Raw genomic sequence first — 16,795 nt, 5'->3', positions numbered from 1 at the left:
ATGTCTTGTATAATTCATACAATCATAAGTTCTACATAATTACTGACCGTAAAGAATCATAGAGTGTCACATGACCATATCTCAGGAGCACCTAATAGGTTTTCCATGAACGTGGGCAGAGTTCCAATCTTATGCAACCCCACCTAATATGAAGATAGATACAAGTAAACAAGACAAGCTATTTGGACGATTTAAAAAGAAAAAAGAGTCAAGATACTTTCATGTGATGATCGTTGTATGATCCTTTATGTGATGCCAAATAGGACCCACAATGATTCCACCAAAACCCTTAGTTTTGTAGGCATTTTTGTGTAGGCTTGATTGAAACAGATATCATTTGAATGAACAATATTACCTTGTGAGTAATAGAGTTTAACTTTAACCACCAAGTGCTCTAAAAAAAATACGATTCGATCAAATCTCTACCAATGTTCGATTAACTTGATTTTTTTATACGGATATCAACACCATGAGATCAACAAATAAATGGCTCTAATTGTTGAGCGAGATCATGGTGAATACTCTTTTAGGTCACATGAAGAATCACCACACGAGAGATCATGTGAAGTGCTTATCCCTGAAAGAAGGGAAAGGAAGATCAAATGACCACACGGGCAATTTTTGTAACACTTCTTTTGCCTATTCTATTCTATGATATGAACTAAACCAAAGCTACTTTAGGAAAAAAGAGGGAACAAGAAGAAGAACCAAAGCGCATAAAGGAAAGGCTATTGAGAATTCCCCCCATTCCTTTCTTCTTTCCTACCAAATCCAAATATCTACCATCAGTATTTCTCCCCTATTACAATACTATATTGCTACACTGCCAACGATATACAATTTCACCCTTTCAAACATTGAAAAAGCTTCGTTGCGAAAAAAATAATCGGCATCTCCGTACCCTTTGAGTAATACTAATGGAGTTAAACACTTATTTGAAAACTTTCACAAACCCACCTGAAAACCCTCTGACCATATGGCCTTGGTGATGTGAAATACTACAACATTAGTTATTTCAGCCGAAACTACAACATGCTCGTACAGGCTGCTTCTTTTGCCTTCTGTAATCATTAAGCGCGAAAGAACAAAATCAAATGGCGAGGATTAATAAATACAATGACCGAAGCTAAAAATGGTGATCTGCAAATAAAGGTCAGAGTCTGCTTACGTTGGAAACATTGATAAACGAATCAAGGGTTTTGAGAGCTTTGCCAGATAGCAGTGTTTCACGAGCCAGAACCACTCCATCAGCAAAAGAGTTTACAAGTCCACTGACCAAGAGAGCTGCTGCCGCATTTAGCGCCTGTTTTATTGTTCCAGTCAAAAGAAAATCACTAGAAGTACGAAATGACCAATGGTAAAGTCATCTGAACTAATCTTTTTAACATGCTTAGTATGTTGAGATAAAATTAGCTCCATAAGTCAAATACGGTGAAAAAATGAAGAATAAAAAATCAAACTGAAACACAATGCAGAGCTATAATATTCGTGGATATTTAGTTTAATCAGAGACATCCAGTTATTCTCAAAGCAGAATGTTAATCCTTAGTATCTTTCAGTGTAATTCAAACAGGATAAATGTGGAAGCTTCCAATTTTGTATTCGAAAGAATATGTGACGGCAGTGACGCAGATCCAATAACGTAACTTACACAGAACTCCATTACAAAGCATTAATCTGTCATAATTAACGATACAAGCTCATCCAAAATGCTACGAAAACGCAACGAACTTATTCACTTCCATTGTTATGGACACAAGGCCCAGAGAGAGGTCCAGGAGAGAGACACGGAGAGAGAGACACACAGAGAGAAAACTTACTAATGCGTCAGCAATGGACCCTTTCTCTCCTGACAGTACACGCTTTAATACCTCAGCATTATACTTTGGATCTCCACCCCGCAAACTGTTCAGCGTACAACGAGGGATTCCAAACTCCACTATCCAACAACGATATTGTTTTAGTCAAAATACATAATAGTGGAGTTTTATTTTTCAAAACTTAGAAGAAATAACAATTTAAGACAAAATGAATGCAATGAAGGATCATGGTTGCCAAGCTTCATCGGCTTCATCATCCCATTTAAGAGGACGCTTATGAAAACTTTTGAAAAAAATCTTGAAATGGGTGGATGTTAGATTTTCTTTTAAAAACGTTGTTGTTTTCAAGACAAAAACTAATATGATTCTAGAGAAATTTTGAAACTTGGGTAGGGCGGCCCAGTCTCATCCGCCTTTCGGTCCGTCATTGAATAGAAATTGATTTTAAGGAACGAGCAAGACACTTACAGGGATCAAATGAGAACTTTTGAATATTATCCGACGTAACATCAAGGACTAATCCAGGCCCTGTCCATTGCAGTACAAAAGATTTATGCTCGAGTCAGGTGACAAAAGTTTAAGCACAAAATCAGGAAAGAAAAATAGGAGGAACTAAACACAATAGCTAAGGAGCTGAAGTCTTAACAAGCCTCAGCTAATTACACACAATGGAAGGTGGCTTACCGAGAGGACTCATTTCATCTAGGCCTTCTGAGTGAACGACCAGTGCCCTTTTCATGCCAAATCTTTGAAGTGCTTTTGCCATTTTATAGACCTGTCCAAGGAATTAAACATAGACCCTTGTCAGAAATATAAAGAATGGAATCAAATCTAAGAAACACCTGCAACAAGATAAAGAAATGTATTGCCTATCCTCTTATGCACAAAAATCAATCAGATATCAAAGGCACGCAAAAAGGCATGATGACTTCTCTGCATAAAGCAGTCCCAAGTTGTCAACAGGCACCATTAATTGGTTTTACATCTCTTCAGCGCGATGTTAGCTTGAAAATTCAGGAAAGCACTCGGCATTAAGATCGCCTGAAAAAATCATTCATTTCTGTGATCCTGTTACGGTCACGAGAGATGTGCTGGATGGGATATTGCATAATGCACTAGCATTTCAGCATTCCCAAGTTCATTAAACACCGACACAATTTGTGGCACAACCACCCACCCAGCAAAGAAAACAAAAATGGAGATTTTGAAACTTTGGATTGCACATAGGATAAGAAGATATTTAATATTGCTATAATTGTGGGGAGAATGACTTACCAGGTCTTCCTTGTACACCCCAACAACAGCATACGGGACCCGTGCAGGATTCAGCATGGGGCCCAAGATGTTGAAAACAGTTTTCACTTTTAGCTTTTTTCTCACTGGACCGACAATCTTCATTGCTGGATGGTAAATGGGAGCCATCATAAAACCAATTCCTGCTTCTTTTACGCACCTCGTCACCCCCTGTTTTCATCAAGTAAGAATCACAAAACACACATAGGAAAAGGTGACCGTAACTTCTCCAATTCTATACGTATTCGTTTCACATGTTTAACAAAATTCATTCTATATGATCTAGCATGGAACTCTGTGACATCAAAGTGGTCAAAACATGCCATAGTACTTCAAAGTACTCCATATTTGTGCAAAATCCACAGGTCTTCCAGAGCAAGTGGTAACCTTAGCCATAAACCCATTCCCAAGTCTAACAAACTCAGTGCTAAGCTAATGTGGATAAATTGTTACTTGGGAGAGTTAGCTCAGCTTATTTGACTGTTTCTAATTTGGAAATCAAAACATATATCTCTTCTTCTGATACATGAGATTATTACTGACTTTCTATAGCAAGTACCTCCAAATGGTACTGCCTTAATAGACAATACTTTTGGATGCTCTACGAGGCAGCCTCGAATGAGCTAAGCAAACATATTACAGCTATAGAACTAACTGTGAACCAGGTGAAATGGATATTCTAGACCGTATATCACTCAAAATCATATGAATTCAGTTGTCATAGGCTACAAATTTCTACCCTAAAGCACATAACTTATACCAACAAAACTGCAAAGCAATCTAATAGTACAAATTTAGCAGCAAATGATCTACTACCACAAATTAGAGATACCTCTGGATCAAGGTCAATTATAACCCCTAGTGCTTCTAACACGTCGGCACTTCCACAAGCTGAAGAACTCGATCGATTACCTTGCTGCAATGAAGATTGCAGACCACCAGTCAGCTTTTGCATTTTCTGAACTAAAATAACTAATGAAATTCATATAACTCCCACTCTTGACACAAAAAACAATTTCACCTTTGCAACTTTTGCACCACAAGCAGCAGCAAGTATAGAAGCACCAGTGGAAATGTTCACTGTGTTGGCGCCATCACCTCCTGTCCCCACAATGTCAACTCCGTCTTCATCCAATCCTTCCACCCTTCTAGAATACTTGATCATCGCCCTTGCCAATCCCACAATCTACCCAACGTTCAATCAAAGTCCATTCACACAAGCTCAAGGCTCTGTTTGCATAGATGCGGATTTCAAAGTGAACGGATTCGACATCACTATTATTTTGAGGACAGTTCAGATTAGGTTTGATAGTCCTCATATGGTTTTCTACATTTAGATGCATCTGAAATGACAGGCTAAGTTTGGAATATTTTTCACGTAAATTTCGTCTTATATGAACTTCTGTTAGTTTTGCATGAATTTTTTTGGAAAACTTATTTGTCTTGACGGAAGAAAACTACAAACTTACAAAGTAAAAAAATTATTCCTAAATCTTTAAAAGGTCTACTAAAGACAAAGATAATTCAAAATAAACTGAATTTTCAGACTTTTCTGAAATGTTGTAAACTTCAGTTCATATTTGTCACTTTTCTGACTCCAAATAAATAATCTTAAAAAAGTTAAAGGAAAACTAACTAAAATTCATAAAAAATCTAAAAAAGTTTTGCAAAACAATCCAATGAAAGTATTAGGCCAAACCTAGCCTAATTGCCAAGCATTGCCAAACCTAGCCTAATTGTCTGGATTTAGAGGGCTGAGCTGTAAACCACATCAAACTTGACAACCTCTAAGGGCAGGCCGCAAGGGAAAAATCTCCTGTGAATCCCTCAGTTCCAGCGTGAATGAACTGCGTTTGACCGGCCCAGGGATGGGAATAGTGGGCCGTACATCCTCACCGTCGAACCCAAAAAAGAAAAGAAAAGAAATAAAATCCATCTATTTTCCGTGTAATCCATATTCTACTATACCTAACAACAAAATCAACAAAGTTTCATATGGTTGCTCAAATCCAAAATTAAACTATCCGTGTGAAATCCACTTCTGTCAAAACAGAGCCAAACAATATAGAAATCCCGAGAGAGAGAGAGCGAGCGAGAGAGGGGTTACTTCTTCGTAAGTCTCTCCTTTAGCTCTCAACAGAACAAGAAAGGCACTGATCAACGCTTCATTGGCTTCGTTCAGTAGAAAATCCAGAGACCCTTCAGCCTCTGATTCCGATAAGTCCACCCGACTAATTAAAGACTCAATCAACTTCAAAACAAGAAGACAAAAAACCCCACAAAGAATCAACCTCAAAAATCAAAATCGCAACAAAAAATAAAAAATCAGAGAGTTCAAGATTTTGGGGGGTCGAACTCGAACCTCATTAAATGATGAAATTGATGGGGTTGTTGAGGTGGTTGTAGCAGACAAACCGGACACCGAAGTTGCGCATTTAATGCTTGTACTTCCTCTGCTGCTGCAGCTGCTGCTGATGGTTGTACCTTGGTGGGAAATTGGGGAATTGAAGAAGCAATTTCTGTTGAGGAGAGTTGTACCATGGCGGCGAGTTAATGCGTCGGAGGAGGCGGCGAAAGTGGGCCGAGGAGCGTTGTACAGTTGCGGTGCCATCATTACTCAGATTTGCTTTAGTTATGGCAACTACTATATGGGTATTTATAGTGGTTTTTTAAGAACTCCTATTTCGGGTGTAGAGCTTTCGGGTGGGGTGGGGGTGTGTTTTTTTTTTGATCCTCGTGGGGGTGTTTACAATAGGAAAAAAAGAGCCCAGCTATCCAGAGACGATTCGCAGAGAATCACGCAGAGAAAAAACGTTTGGCTTCATTTCGGATTTCAAAAAAATTTAAAAAAATATCCATAAATTTTTGAATATTATTTTATGGGGCCCTGTAAAATATCAGCTCCAGCGAATATCGGTAAGTATTACTTTTGAATTTGTAGGGCGAACTGCTGGAGCTGATTTTTACAGGGTCCCATAAATTAATATTCAAAAATTTATGGATATTTTTTTAGATTTTTTCGGGATCCGAAATGGGGCCAAACACTTTTTTCTCTGCGTGGTTCTCTGCAAATCGTCTCTGCTGTTAGAATTTTTGGGAAAAAAAACAGAAATAAGTTTCTTGATTTAATTGGAAAAATAAAAAGGTAAATAGTTAATTGTGTTCCTTTTCATATGTGTTTGTGTTTTGAAGTATTTGGTTTAAATTTACTTTTCATATGATTTGATTTGGTAAAATAAAAAATATGTTTCCCCATTTCTATTTTCATTTGTGGTTCGTATTTAGTTGATTTTTAATAGAATTTTGTAAATAGGTTATTATTTTTTTACTTTCTCAATTTATAACCGTTAAAAATTCAGAAAAATCACTACATATACTGTATAAGATAATGACGGACAAACACAAAATAGCCTCACAAAGAACTTTAACCAAACACCTTGATGCAGTATGTGATGGTTGGATTCTATGTCAAATTTATTGAACCTTGTCTAGAAATGACAATCGTATCATATACTTTGTAGATATGTTAATTCGTTTCACTAATCAAAATTTTTTTTTTTTTGCTACCAAATGGTAAAATGTGTAAGCTATTTGAAAATAATCTTCTGTGCAAAACAGTGTCGTTATGAAACTTTTTCTTTTTTGAGAAAGCTAGCGTTACGAACTCAAAGAATAGCTTTTTATTTGATAAGCAAGGTTCATAAAATGAAATGCTTCTCGTGTAATTCATATACTCCATTCTCTTACAAAAATTATGCGTTGGTGACACACGGCCATCACTCCTTAGATTTGTTTAGTTAGCTATGGCAGCTTTTCTTAAGTCTGGCTGCCCGTTCCTTTCTTCAATCTCTTCCAGTCAGAGAAGACAAAAAAGTAAAAAAAAAAAAATTATGGTTTGTTGTTGTAGTTTTCTTCGTATGCATGAATGAGGAGTATTTATCATATAGGGGAAAAAATAGAAAAGAAAGGAAAACAAATACAATAAATATTAGAATTTATGTGTTGGGTTTGAAAAAAATAGAGAGAAAGCTTTTGATTATGTTTTTTTTTTTTTTTGGGTTTATGGTAGAATAGTCAATGATATATAAAAATTCGTTAGTGTTTGGTTGAAGGCTATTGACTAGGTTTTAAAATAAAATAAAAACTAGTCATTAATGATTTTTAGTAAACGAGCCAAATTTGAGTAAGACATAGTTAACTCATTAAGAAAACCACGGCTCATATGCATGCATATAACTAGAATCTAATTTTTAAATGAACCGAACTAGAATATTCAAATTTGAATTTGGCTCAGCTCGTTTGCTTTGCTACTCATTATTTGACACCTGTTGTTTATTGATTTTTGATCCCACTAATAATAATTCTTGGCTCCGCCCCTGCTCCCTCCCATACAGTCTTGGGTTCAAATTCTACTTGCAGTCTTGCAGATAGTAGGGCTTTTGAATAAAATGCTTTGTTAGAAGGCACATTTGGTCCCACTCTCACCTTAGTGGGGATATGGTGATAGATTGACCTCTTTGTCCTCTAGAGAATGGTTATTTCACAAAGACATCCTGTGGTGACGACCCTAACCGAGACAGATAGCCACATCTGAAACATCCCATAGTGGGTGGAACACCATTGGGCACGCTTAATGGAGGAAGCTACACGGGTTGCTCATTTCCATTCCCATCCCTTCTTCTTTTTTGGCTTAGCAAAAAGGAGAAAAAAAAAAAAGAAAAGAAAGAAAGAAAGAAAGAAAGCAAAATGTATCTTTCCATCATGAAAATTCAACTGATTACAATAAGCGACATGGTAATACAATACATATAACACTCTCCACTCGTAGCTAAAACTTTCCTCTAAGTCATAACAATCTAATATTGCTACCTAACCACTGCATTTAAAAAAAAAAAAAAAAAACTGCATACAGAGAGATGATTCAGTGATTTTAGCCATTATCTCTTATAGTACATCCAAACGATCATACTGATCAGGAACCCTGCAAATTTTATTCAACGGTATTAGTTAACGTTGGTTGAAATAGATTATATATTTGTGAGGAAAATAACCTTGATCTAGGATAAAGAGGAATCGAAAGAAGAAAAAAAGACAGACAGAATAGTAGTAATAGTCAAATAGCAAGAATTAAAATGAACGTCCGCTACAAATTTCGTTGCTTGAGAATTTCATTGAGGTATCGAAATAAGTGAGCGACATCACACAAATCTTGAATTTTATACACTACAACCACATGTAAAACTGCATATACATATACACGCACACACATATGTGTCGGCCTGGAGTGTATGCTCAATTTTTCCGGGTGATTGTGGAATTTTATACAATGACATATTGACCTCTTTTTTCTTTGAAGTTGTATCTTATGTGCTTTTAAGCTCTCTTTTTTGTGGGTTTTTCAATGGAGTGGAAATTTTTCTGCCATAGTCAAAAGGTACTCATGTCCAACAGTAGCCACACTATCACTATACAGTGCAAAATAGTTGAGTAGTGGCTGAAGATACCTGCTTTTGTGTCCACCAAATAGGATGTTCGTTGGCCTGATGAGGAGTGAACTGCAAATTATATGTTCAATTACGAAAAGATTCAAATGAAAATAGAACAAGCACTACGGGGGGAAAAATTTAAGGCTCCGTTCCAATAAGGGAAATAAGCACTACTTATTTTTTGAATCAAATGTAATGTATTGTGAGAGAATGACTTGTATCGTAAAACGAAAAAGAAGTACTTAAAAAATAAAAATTTTAGTGGAACGGAGCCTTAGTAATAAACAATCTTAACAATGGACACCTAAAGACTGTTAATTACTATTTGCTTAATGGGTCAGGTCAAGCCCAATGTTCCGCACTTGGGCCTGGTTTAGCTTCGACCCAACGTTGCAATATTTTGACCCACAATTCAGTATTGCACATTTTCAAGTGGAAAAAAGTAGTAACAAACAAGGTTTGATTTCCATGTCTAACCAGAATCACAATTTGATGTAGAATTCCAGCTCCCACAGATGCAAACCTCATTCACACCATCAATGTCATACCCGCACGATCCCGCGGTTGCTTCGCACGCCGTACAAAAAGCCGTGCTCCCCGACAAAGAATACTTGACCCGTATCCCATAGGCCCACTCATCGGGCCCGCCTGCCCGGATAGGCGCAAGATTGTATGCACTGCTATACCCTTGGCACTCGAGCTTAGTAAGATTTATAGCCCTGATGGCATCAAACGGCACTGAACAACACTCGGGTGGGCCTGTTCCGTACACAGAGCCCACCCGCTTAGGCCCAATTACATCCCAGGCCGGACACCCGTAGTACTCCTCACAGCCCATACTAGAAACATTCCTACAGGGCAAGTGCTTCCCTGGGAACCCCTGAAAAAGGGGAGACTCAGGGGAGCAACCTATTAACATGAACGCGTTATCTTGGGTCGGGTTCAGATACGGAGCCCGCCACGACTCGACCACGAACCCATTCCCCCTGTTTCCAAGCACAATCGAGTCGCAGTTCGACATATGCGGGTCATGTAATGTGAGGGCTTGGTAAGCATAGTCTATGTCCAAGACCCTATAGGACCCTGAGCTTATGTGGAACATGAGGAAATCATTGATGCAAAACAAGAGGTTCCGAAAACCCGGATGCCCGCACCCGGGTTGTAGGGCGAACGGGTAGTCAACCGTTATGTTTCCGCAATACGATCGGCAGGATTTGACATGGATGGGGTTGTTTTGAGCTAGGACTGGAATTAAGGCCTGGATTAATAGAGTGAAGAGGAGGTGAACCATTGGGGCTGTGATTTTGGAGAGAGAATGGAAAGAAGATTGATGTGTTTTGGAAAGAAGATTGAGGGCTGTGTATAGTGTGGAAAGCAGAAAATGATACTTTGCTTGGGAGACTTATTAGAATGATTAGTGGGACTTTATTCACTTGTTGGTGGGGAATCTGGTTGCATTGTTTATGGGTTTTCCTTCTCTTTTTGAGGCATGAAATTATTAGTCTTTACTCTTTAGGAAGAATTGGGCTCCTTTTTTTTTAAGCATACGGTAGCTTTACTTTTTTGAAATGCAGGGCCTCAAATGGGATGCTACTAAGCAAGCGGCATCCGACCATTCATCTCAGCACAGACGGTTCGGATTGAATCTGAACGCATACAGATTGAAACAGTCCATTGATCGGTCAAGATTCAAACCATCGATTTCCAAGATGAACGACCAGATCAGCCGCTCAAGACCGCTGCCAAGCACCCTTGCTTGGCAGCACCCATACTATGGCAAGGCCAGGATATGTGTTGCTGTTTTTGCTTTATGCTGAGTATCTCTACTTGCAATTTTATGTGTAGAGTTGCAACTGGCAATCCTTGAATAAATGGTTTTTAAAACCTAACAAATTGAAAGGAAAATGGAGATGCAAAAGCCCTAATGTTGTTCTCATGCTATTTTGTTTAAAAAGGGAACAAAAACAAATGAGTGCAACATATTCATATCGCAAATCAACTCAACCAGTGAGAGAGCTCGAAAAACTATCCAGGAGAAAGGGGAAAAAATGACGATATACTAATTAAAAAGAACAGATTACATGAAAATAAGACGGATGGATAGGGAAAAACAAAATATTCTCTCCCTAATTCATATAATTCGTGTGCGCGTGCGTGAGCGGGAGCGCGTGTGAAAGAGTCCACGAAATGCATCACAAAACTACTAAAATTCGGGAGAGCGAGGATTGAGAGTGCTAGCGCAGTGCAATAATCGAGAGTAAGAGCGCAGAATATTTTGAAGGATTATCTGCCTAAGCTCCCTTCGTCCCCCAATTGTTGTTTTTTTGGGTATTCGTGTCCATCTTTGCAAAAAAAAAAAGGAGTGTTTTCTTACAAATACTTGAATCTGTTCGCACCGATTAGAATTATGATTGGAATTTTCTGATTCTCTGAATGGTGTGAAATTTTTTTAAAATTATTACCGAGGATACAATTTTTTATTTTTTATTTTAAATTGCAACCTTCCCAAAAAAGATCAATAATTAATTGGGAACAGAAAGAGTATTAGTACTCCTGGGCCGAAGCTTCAACACACCTTAGGTCGGCCCAACTCTAACCAAAGGCCAACTGGGCCGTCGTCTAAGTTTTCCAAAATTAAGGCCCATAATATTCTTGGTTCGGTAGGGAAACAACGGCCCCTAAAATGGTTCAATCTTGGAGTTCATCACTTCCAAACGAATACGCCATTCGTGATCGGACTTCGCACTAACCCTGCGTGAATCTCGGAGTTCCACTGATCACCGACGGCCGACTACGGTTACACAGGAATTCCGGCCGATGTTCCAACGAATTCGAATTGTTTGCTACTTTTCACTTTGACCCAACAGTAAGTACGATACTTGCTTCTCCAATCCCCATTTTGATTTCTTTTTTTGAAAACTCAGGTGTCCCGGCCAGCTTACGCGCGCGCCTTGACCAATCTAGGGCCTAACCCCACCGTCCACTTGCGGGGAAGCCCAATTAAAATCTCCAAAAAGGAGTTGATAGCATGAGAGGTTTCAAACCTGAACATATGTATTGATTTTTGTGTAGACTATTGAAATGTATTGTTGATCTATTGATGACTACTGCTCAGTTGAGTAGACCAACTTGTTATCTGGATTAACAGCTACCATTTTCTTGTCTTTTTTCCTTGGCAATCAAACCTAGATTTGAGGAGTTGTGTTCTGTTCAAGTTCTAGCCATGGAAGCTCTTGAAAAATCGGAAGAAACCGTCTCGAACGTAAGCACTTCGTCTTGATTCACGATTTCTGCGCGTATCTGTACTATCGTGCAATTCAGTCTTTTGTATGAAGGGAAGAAAATATTTTATGTCTTGTGTTATGTTTTAAAAAACAAATGATTCAGAAATGGAAACCTTTTAATTTAGTTTGGCCATGTAGTTGTACACTTCAACTTAGCATTAATTTTCATTTCCTATGTATGTCTGTCCATGCAAGCCTGATGGATTACGGTGCTTTGTCATCAAAGCAAATGTAACATGTAATGGTGGACTTGATAGATGTCCTTAAGAAGTCTAACCGGACATTACGAATCCACTACTCCATCGTTTGCTTTTGTCTAAGTGCCTGTGTTCCTTTTTAGTCTTTTGAAGTTAAGTATTCACCAAAAACTTGTAATGAACCATAACCGATTACCTTTTTGCAAGGTTTAAGGATCTGGGTTTTGTAATTCCCTGTCTTTGGCCTGTAGTCCTAGTCCTATTTCTTTACTCCAATCTTTTGGATGAGCAAAGTACCTCCTATCATTGGGTTTTGGGAAAGCTTTGAGATCATTCCTTTCTCTGGTTTCTCCAATGGTATTGGAAGTTATTATTCTCAACCTTATCAGTATGTGCTTTATTAGTGGAAAATACTCCTGCCAATCAATTTAATATAGCTGCCAGAGTTAACTACTGCAGAAATTTTATTTTTTTGGCGATCTCACAAAAATAGAAAAAGAAAGGAAAAAGGAAAAACGTAGACCCAGAATGCACCTCCGTAGGCCGTAGCCTATCAGTTGTATGCATAAAGTAGTTTCCTTCTGCTTCCAGTAATTGTTCTATCGGTTTATTGGACATTTTTAGTGATGCGTTCATTGGGTTGACATTCTGATTCTGTTCAATAGATTTGAAACAATGTTGTCATTTTTCTGCAATTGCATTACTTCCTAAGTTAACTGAAGCCATCGGAACTTGTCTTGTATGTGGTCTGACCTCATTTTCTCTCTAATAAGGTAACTCCAAGGATGCCTGGAACTGTTAACTGGGGAACTGCAACTGTAGTTGGAGTATTTGCTGGCATGTTATATGGGGGTAGCAAGGAGGCATCTGCTTCGGTTGTGAGTGTTTCATCATATAATATAGTTCAATTTCAAAAGCATATCAGTCGTCTATGGGAATTGGAGGCAGTTTATCCAACTGGGTGTTCGATATTTTTTCCTTAGTCCGTTTGTTGAATTGGGAAGCATTCTATCTCCAATTGTTGATGATTGAATTTGTGGATTTGCCATGTGTTTGGCAGAGCAAGGATGCAGAAGTGATGCTGAAGCTTGGGAGCACGCCAGACAAGCGTGAGCAATATCGGTTAATGAGGGATGCAATGGAGAAAAGATTCATCAAAGTAACTCGTGGCTCAATAGTTGGTGGAGTCCGCCTTGGAATGTTCACTGCTGTATTTTGTGGTTTACAGAATTTACTTGCTGAGAAACGAGGGGAGCATGATGTTTATAATGTTGTTGGAGCTGGTTCAGCCACTGCTGCAACGTTTGGTTTAATTAGTAAGAGTCAATCTTAATACAGGAGACCTTATTTTCAGCTTTTTTTGGAGATGAATTATGTCAATATCATTCCTATATAACTGTTTAGTGAGCATTATATCCTCTGGTGCAATTTTTATGGCAGACTTTGCCTGTCAAACGACAATATAAAATTGTGGAAGTGAGCTTCTATAATTAGCATATCAGAGTTCTCCAAGCAACCTTTAGAAGTTTGAGGTGCCAAAGTAAGACTGTTGTTCTATTAGGTGGTCCTCCAGCTTATGCTATCACACTTTTCACTTGCAGGGATTTCTTACTATCGACTTGTGCTCTTTGAAATCAATTCTGAAATTATTGTAGATTGAGGAATCAATTTATTATTATCTAAAAAATCAACTCCATAAGATGTGAAGTTGAAGTCTGGTAGTTGGACACGATTTCAGTCAGTCTGCAGTGGAATATGAAATTGAAGTTAAAAGATTGAGTTCTTATGTTTTGTATTTAAATTTCAAAACTGGAGTCCTTGAAATATAGGCTGAAATAGAAATTTATAGCTTTGGATGCAGAGGATCTTGTAAAGGCCATCTCTTTGTTTTGACATTTTCTTCTTGTTTCCCTTGTGCTTCTAGTGCCAGGATCACTCCGTTGGCGTGCAAGGAATGTAGTTTTGGGCTCGGTTCTGGGTGCAGCATTTTGCTTACCTCTTGGTAATATATCTACGCCACATTGTGAGTTTTATGGAGTTTTGGATCCACTTCTCTACCAAAGGATTCATTTATTGTTTATAACATCTAGTTGCAAAACCCCTTCCATATGGAGGGCTGTTTTATGAGAGAACTTGTTAGAGCATGTTGATGTTTTAACAGATGAAATAGCCAAAGGTGCTTTTAGTCCTTATGGTTCTACTTTTTTCACTTTAATTGTATCTTTCTATTGCAGCCATCTTTAATTCTTGTTCCAAATTAATCATCGAATGATACACTTCTTTCTGAAATTCAAAACAATGTGGGAATCTTCACCCCTCTAAAAACAATTGAGTTGGAAACATTTGGCATCACAGTCATTGCTCTATTAGGTTCTGCGCATCTACTTTTCTCTAAAGTGTTTCTGACTGCAGTCATATGAACATCTTTGAGGAAAACGTTATTAATGATATTGCAAGGTAAATTCTGGAATGTTTAGAAAGATCAAGAGGTGTACATTGACACTGTCAATCTATGCTATTGTGTGCTTTGGTCCTTTTTAGCTTTGCCTAATGAGTTTTCATGACGAAATTTACCATATTAGTTCTTCATCTCTTACCACTGTGATATTAGGCACTTATGATATTAGAAATTTTGAACTTATGATAATAGGAAACCACTGTGACAGGTTGGCTCCAATTGAAGCTTGTAGAGAAAGCAAATGAAGGGAGATTGGCTACTTCTTCAGGTCCCGGTGGCAGTCAAGAAGCAAAGAGCGGTGTGGGTGCTGCAATCGATAGGCTTGAAGGGCAGCGGACAAAGTAAAGCGGCAATTTTTGCATGGAATAAGAAACGTCATCATCACTCCCCCTTCTCTCCGTCTGCACACACCTGCATGTTTTGGTTTCTTTCTTTTTCTAGGAGTAAAGAAGAGAAACAAATACACCGAAGGAAGAAAGTGGGTTCGCGACCATGAAGGATTAGAAATGGTCGAACTCCCTGGTATTGGTTTAATTGGGAGGGAAAGAGGTAGGTTTCTTAATTGGGGATGTTCATTGATATTCGACTGTGGTATAACATGTATAACGGTAAGCCTATGTGTTGGGCATAGTTACTATCAATTTTGTATAATAGTTATAGCCTTGTATTGCATCAAATTAAAGTTAAAGCCAGATGGTGATTTTGATCTTGCCATGAACTTGGAGTACATAGGTAAAGTTTGGTATATTGACTTCATGAAGATCGATCACTCGTGAGCTACCGAGCTACAGACATGGCCACAACACAACTTTGAACTCTTATTACTTCCTGTGAAGAGTGTCGATTGGACACGAAAAGTAATAAATGATTGGGAAAAAAAATAGAAATGGTCCCTGTAATTTAGTGCTTGTATTAACTTGGTTCCTGTTGTTTGAATTGGCTCGATTTTCACTCTGTAGTTTCCATTTTATTCTAACTTGGTCCAATTACTAACTGTCGTTAGCCTCCATTAACCCCAGACACAAATGTGTCCCTTTTCTAGTGAATTATCGAACCTTTTCTTCTCTAGCCTCGCAGGCCTAAAGCCTTTTCCTAAAAAGCAAAACGAAGTCACTCTTTTCTAAAAACTAGGTTCTCTAGCCCGTGTTTTTTTTTTTCTCAAATACTTGAAATATTCTTCCAATATTTAAGAGGTGACCAGACACACCTAAACTCTATGCCCGGTGGAGGTTCTAATTTTTTTTCTAAACCCCTTTTGTGACCCGAACTACATTTGGACCTGATTCTCCTTTACCTGGAGATCTGTAGGCAGCTTAATAAAAGTTCGGTCCCTTTTTAAAATAAACCCACTTCATTTTCTAAAATTCAAACATTTTTTAAAAATATCCGAACCTTTTTTATAGAACACAAAACTCTTCATTTTTCCTTTCTTTTCAAGAACCACATCGCAATCCATAGGAATCGGATTACTTATCCAGGCCCTAATCCCTCTCGCTCCTTCCCGCCGAAGGCGAACGAGACACGTTTCGGTCGAAGGTAAAATCCCAGGCGCGACAAATGGAGAATGGAAGCCGTGAAAAAAATGGAGAATGGAACAATGAGGTTATGTGTTTCGGTTCAGAGGTGTATTAGGACAAGAGGAGAATGACAGATTACGATTTTAACCTAGAATGAGGAAGGAAAAGTTGGAACAAAATGAAAACTACAGAGTGTAAATCAAGCTAATTCAAACTACATGAACCAAGTTGACACAAACACTAAACTATAAGGACCATTTCGATTTTTTTTCCCTAAATGGTTTTAGGCGAAGGTATTTTTCTATCTTCATTGACGCACGGGGTGTTTATGATTTTAGCTCCATTGTCTCGAAAATTGATTGTCATGCCAAAAAATTATGAAGAAGGTGCACTCCAAATGCCAATGACGGGTGTTGTAGGTGATTTGATTTCTTTCTTAGTTGCGCAAAATCAATATGTATGGCGCAGAGAGGAACCTGTGTGAGACGATGAATTCTTACTTTCAAGTTCACGATATTATTTTTGTCTACAAATTAATGTCAAAGTAGCACTTGTTTCCATTAAAAATACCAGGAATACTATTTAGTTCATTTTGACAACGGAAATGAGTTGATTTGAAAATTTGGACTAAAATATCAAAAATACTGTTTAGTCAGTAGCATGAACTTATTTTAATTGTATGCAAAGCTGTAGTGGAAATGGCATGTTGAAATTTAATTTTGAATTTTGAGTGTGCTTTT

General features: G+C 38.0%; 3 protein-coding genes across 12 annotated transcripts; 1 reads left to right on the top strand and 2 right to left on the bottom strand.

The window, feature by feature from the left end:
• Positions 1 to 717: 717 nt before the first annotated feature.
• Positions 718 to 5,770, bottom strand: LOC131335858 (anthranilate phosphoribosyltransferase, chloroplastic-like). 4 transcript variants are annotated; one of them, XM_058371406.1, is made up of 10 exons: positions 5,476 to 5,768; positions 5,221 to 5,364; positions 4,135 to 4,299; positions 3,946 to 4,029; positions 3,096 to 3,284; positions 2,505 to 2,595; positions 2,289 to 2,348; positions 1,818 to 1,939; positions 1,169 to 1,300; positions 718 to 1,061 (listed from the first exon to the last, which is right to left on the bottom strand). In XM_058371406.1, the coding sequence occupies exons 1-10, from the start codon at positions 5,725 to 5,727 to the stop codon at positions 1,026 to 1,028; spliced, it is 1,275 nt and encodes a 424-aa protein (XP_058227389.1). In that variant the 5' UTR covers positions 5,728 to 5,768; the 3' UTR covers positions 718 to 1,025. The 4 variants fall into 4 exon arrangements, with proteins under 4 accessions (XP_058227389.1, XP_058227388.1, XP_058227390.1 ...); XM_058371405.1 differs by having other exon boundaries at positions 1,169 to 1,303; positions 1,821 to 1,939; positions 5,476 to 5,767; XM_058371407.1 differs by lacking the exon at positions 5,221 to 5,364 and having other exon boundaries at positions 1,169 to 1,303; positions 1,821 to 1,939; positions 5,476 to 5,770.
• Positions 5,771 to 7,846: 2,076 nt separating this feature from the next.
• On the bottom strand, positions 7,847 to 10,022 carry LOC131335857 (uncharacterized). Its single transcript, XM_058371404.1, has 3 exons — positions 9,077 to 10,022; positions 8,618 to 8,668; positions 7,847 to 8,094 (listed from the first exon to the last, which is right to left on the bottom strand). Exons 1-3 carry the CDS (start codon positions 9,888 to 9,890, stop codon positions 8,051 to 8,053), a joined length of 909 nt encoding a protein of 302 aa, XP_058227387.1. The 5' UTR covers positions 9,891 to 10,022; the 3' UTR covers positions 7,847 to 8,050.
• A 1,263-nt stretch (positions 10,023 to 11,285) lies between these two features.
• On the top strand, positions 11,286 to 15,252 carry LOC131335855 (uncharacterized). 7 transcript variants are annotated; one of them, XM_058371399.1, is made up of 6 exons: positions 11,286 to 11,465; positions 11,789 to 11,861; positions 12,854 to 12,958; positions 13,141 to 13,396; positions 14,005 to 14,082; positions 14,747 to 15,252. In XM_058371399.1, the coding sequence occupies exons 2-6, from the start codon at positions 11,823 to 11,825 to the stop codon at positions 14,881 to 14,883; spliced, it is 615 nt and encodes a 204-aa protein (XP_058227382.1). In that variant the 5' UTR covers positions 11,286 to 11,465; positions 11,789 to 11,822; the 3' UTR covers positions 14,884 to 15,252. The 7 variants fall into 7 exon arrangements, with proteins under 7 accessions (XP_058227382.1, XP_058227379.1, XP_058227386.1 ...); XM_058371396.1 differs by having other exon boundaries at positions 14,005 to 14,103; XM_058371397.1 differs by having other exon boundaries at positions 11,290 to 11,469; positions 14,005 to 14,103.
• Positions 15,253 to 16,795: the final 1,543 nt, after the last annotated feature.

Source organism: Rhododendron vialii, chromosome 8a, assembly GCF_030253575.1.
Source record: "Rhododendron vialii isolate Sample 1 chromosome 8a, ASM3025357v1".
NCBI classification, from domain to species: Eukaryota; Viridiplantae; Streptophyta; class Magnoliopsida; order Ericales; family Ericaceae; genus Rhododendron; species Rhododendron vialii.
This window is presented reverse-complemented; position numbering and strand designations above follow the sequence as displayed.

Bases quoted from the DNA above. Each gene is read 5' to 3' on its own strand.
- LOC131335858 (XM_058371406.1), bottom strand. From the start codon at position 5,727: ATGATGGCACCGCAACTGTACAACGCTCCTCGGCCCACTTTCGCCGCC. The intron at 5,365-5,475 runs GTTCGAGTTCGA...CTTGTTTTGAAG, and splicing joins CAATTTCATCATTTAATGAG to TTGATTGAGTCTTTAATTAG. The intron at 1,062-1,168 runs GTAAGCAGACTC...TAATGATTACAG, and splicing joins CGTTTATCAATGTTTCCAAC to AAGGCAAAAGAAGCAGCCTG.
- LOC131335857 (XM_058371404.1), bottom strand. From the start codon at position 9,890: ATGGTTCACCTCCTCTTCACTCTATTAATCCAGGCCTTAATTCCAGTC. The intron at 8,669-9,076 runs GTTAGACATGGA...TATAATTTGCAG, and splicing joins TACATCAAATTGTGATTCTG to TTCACTCCTCATCAGGCCAA. The intron at 8,095-8,617 runs GTATCTTCAGCC...TAAAATTTGCAG, and splicing joins TTTGGTGGACACAAAAGCAG to GGTTCCTGATCAGTATGATC.
- LOC131335855 (XM_058371396.1), top strand. From the start codon at position 11,823: ATGGAAGCTCTTGAAAAATCGGAAGAAACCGTCTCGAAC. The intron at 12,959-13,140 runs GTGAGTGTTTCA...TGTGTTTGGCAG, and splicing joins AGGAGGCATCTGCTTCGGTT to AGCAAGGATGCAGAAGTGAT. The intron at 13,397-14,004 runs GTAAGAGTCAAT...TTGTGCTTCTAG, and splicing joins TGCAACGTTTGGTTTAATTA to TGCCAGGATCACTCCGTTGG.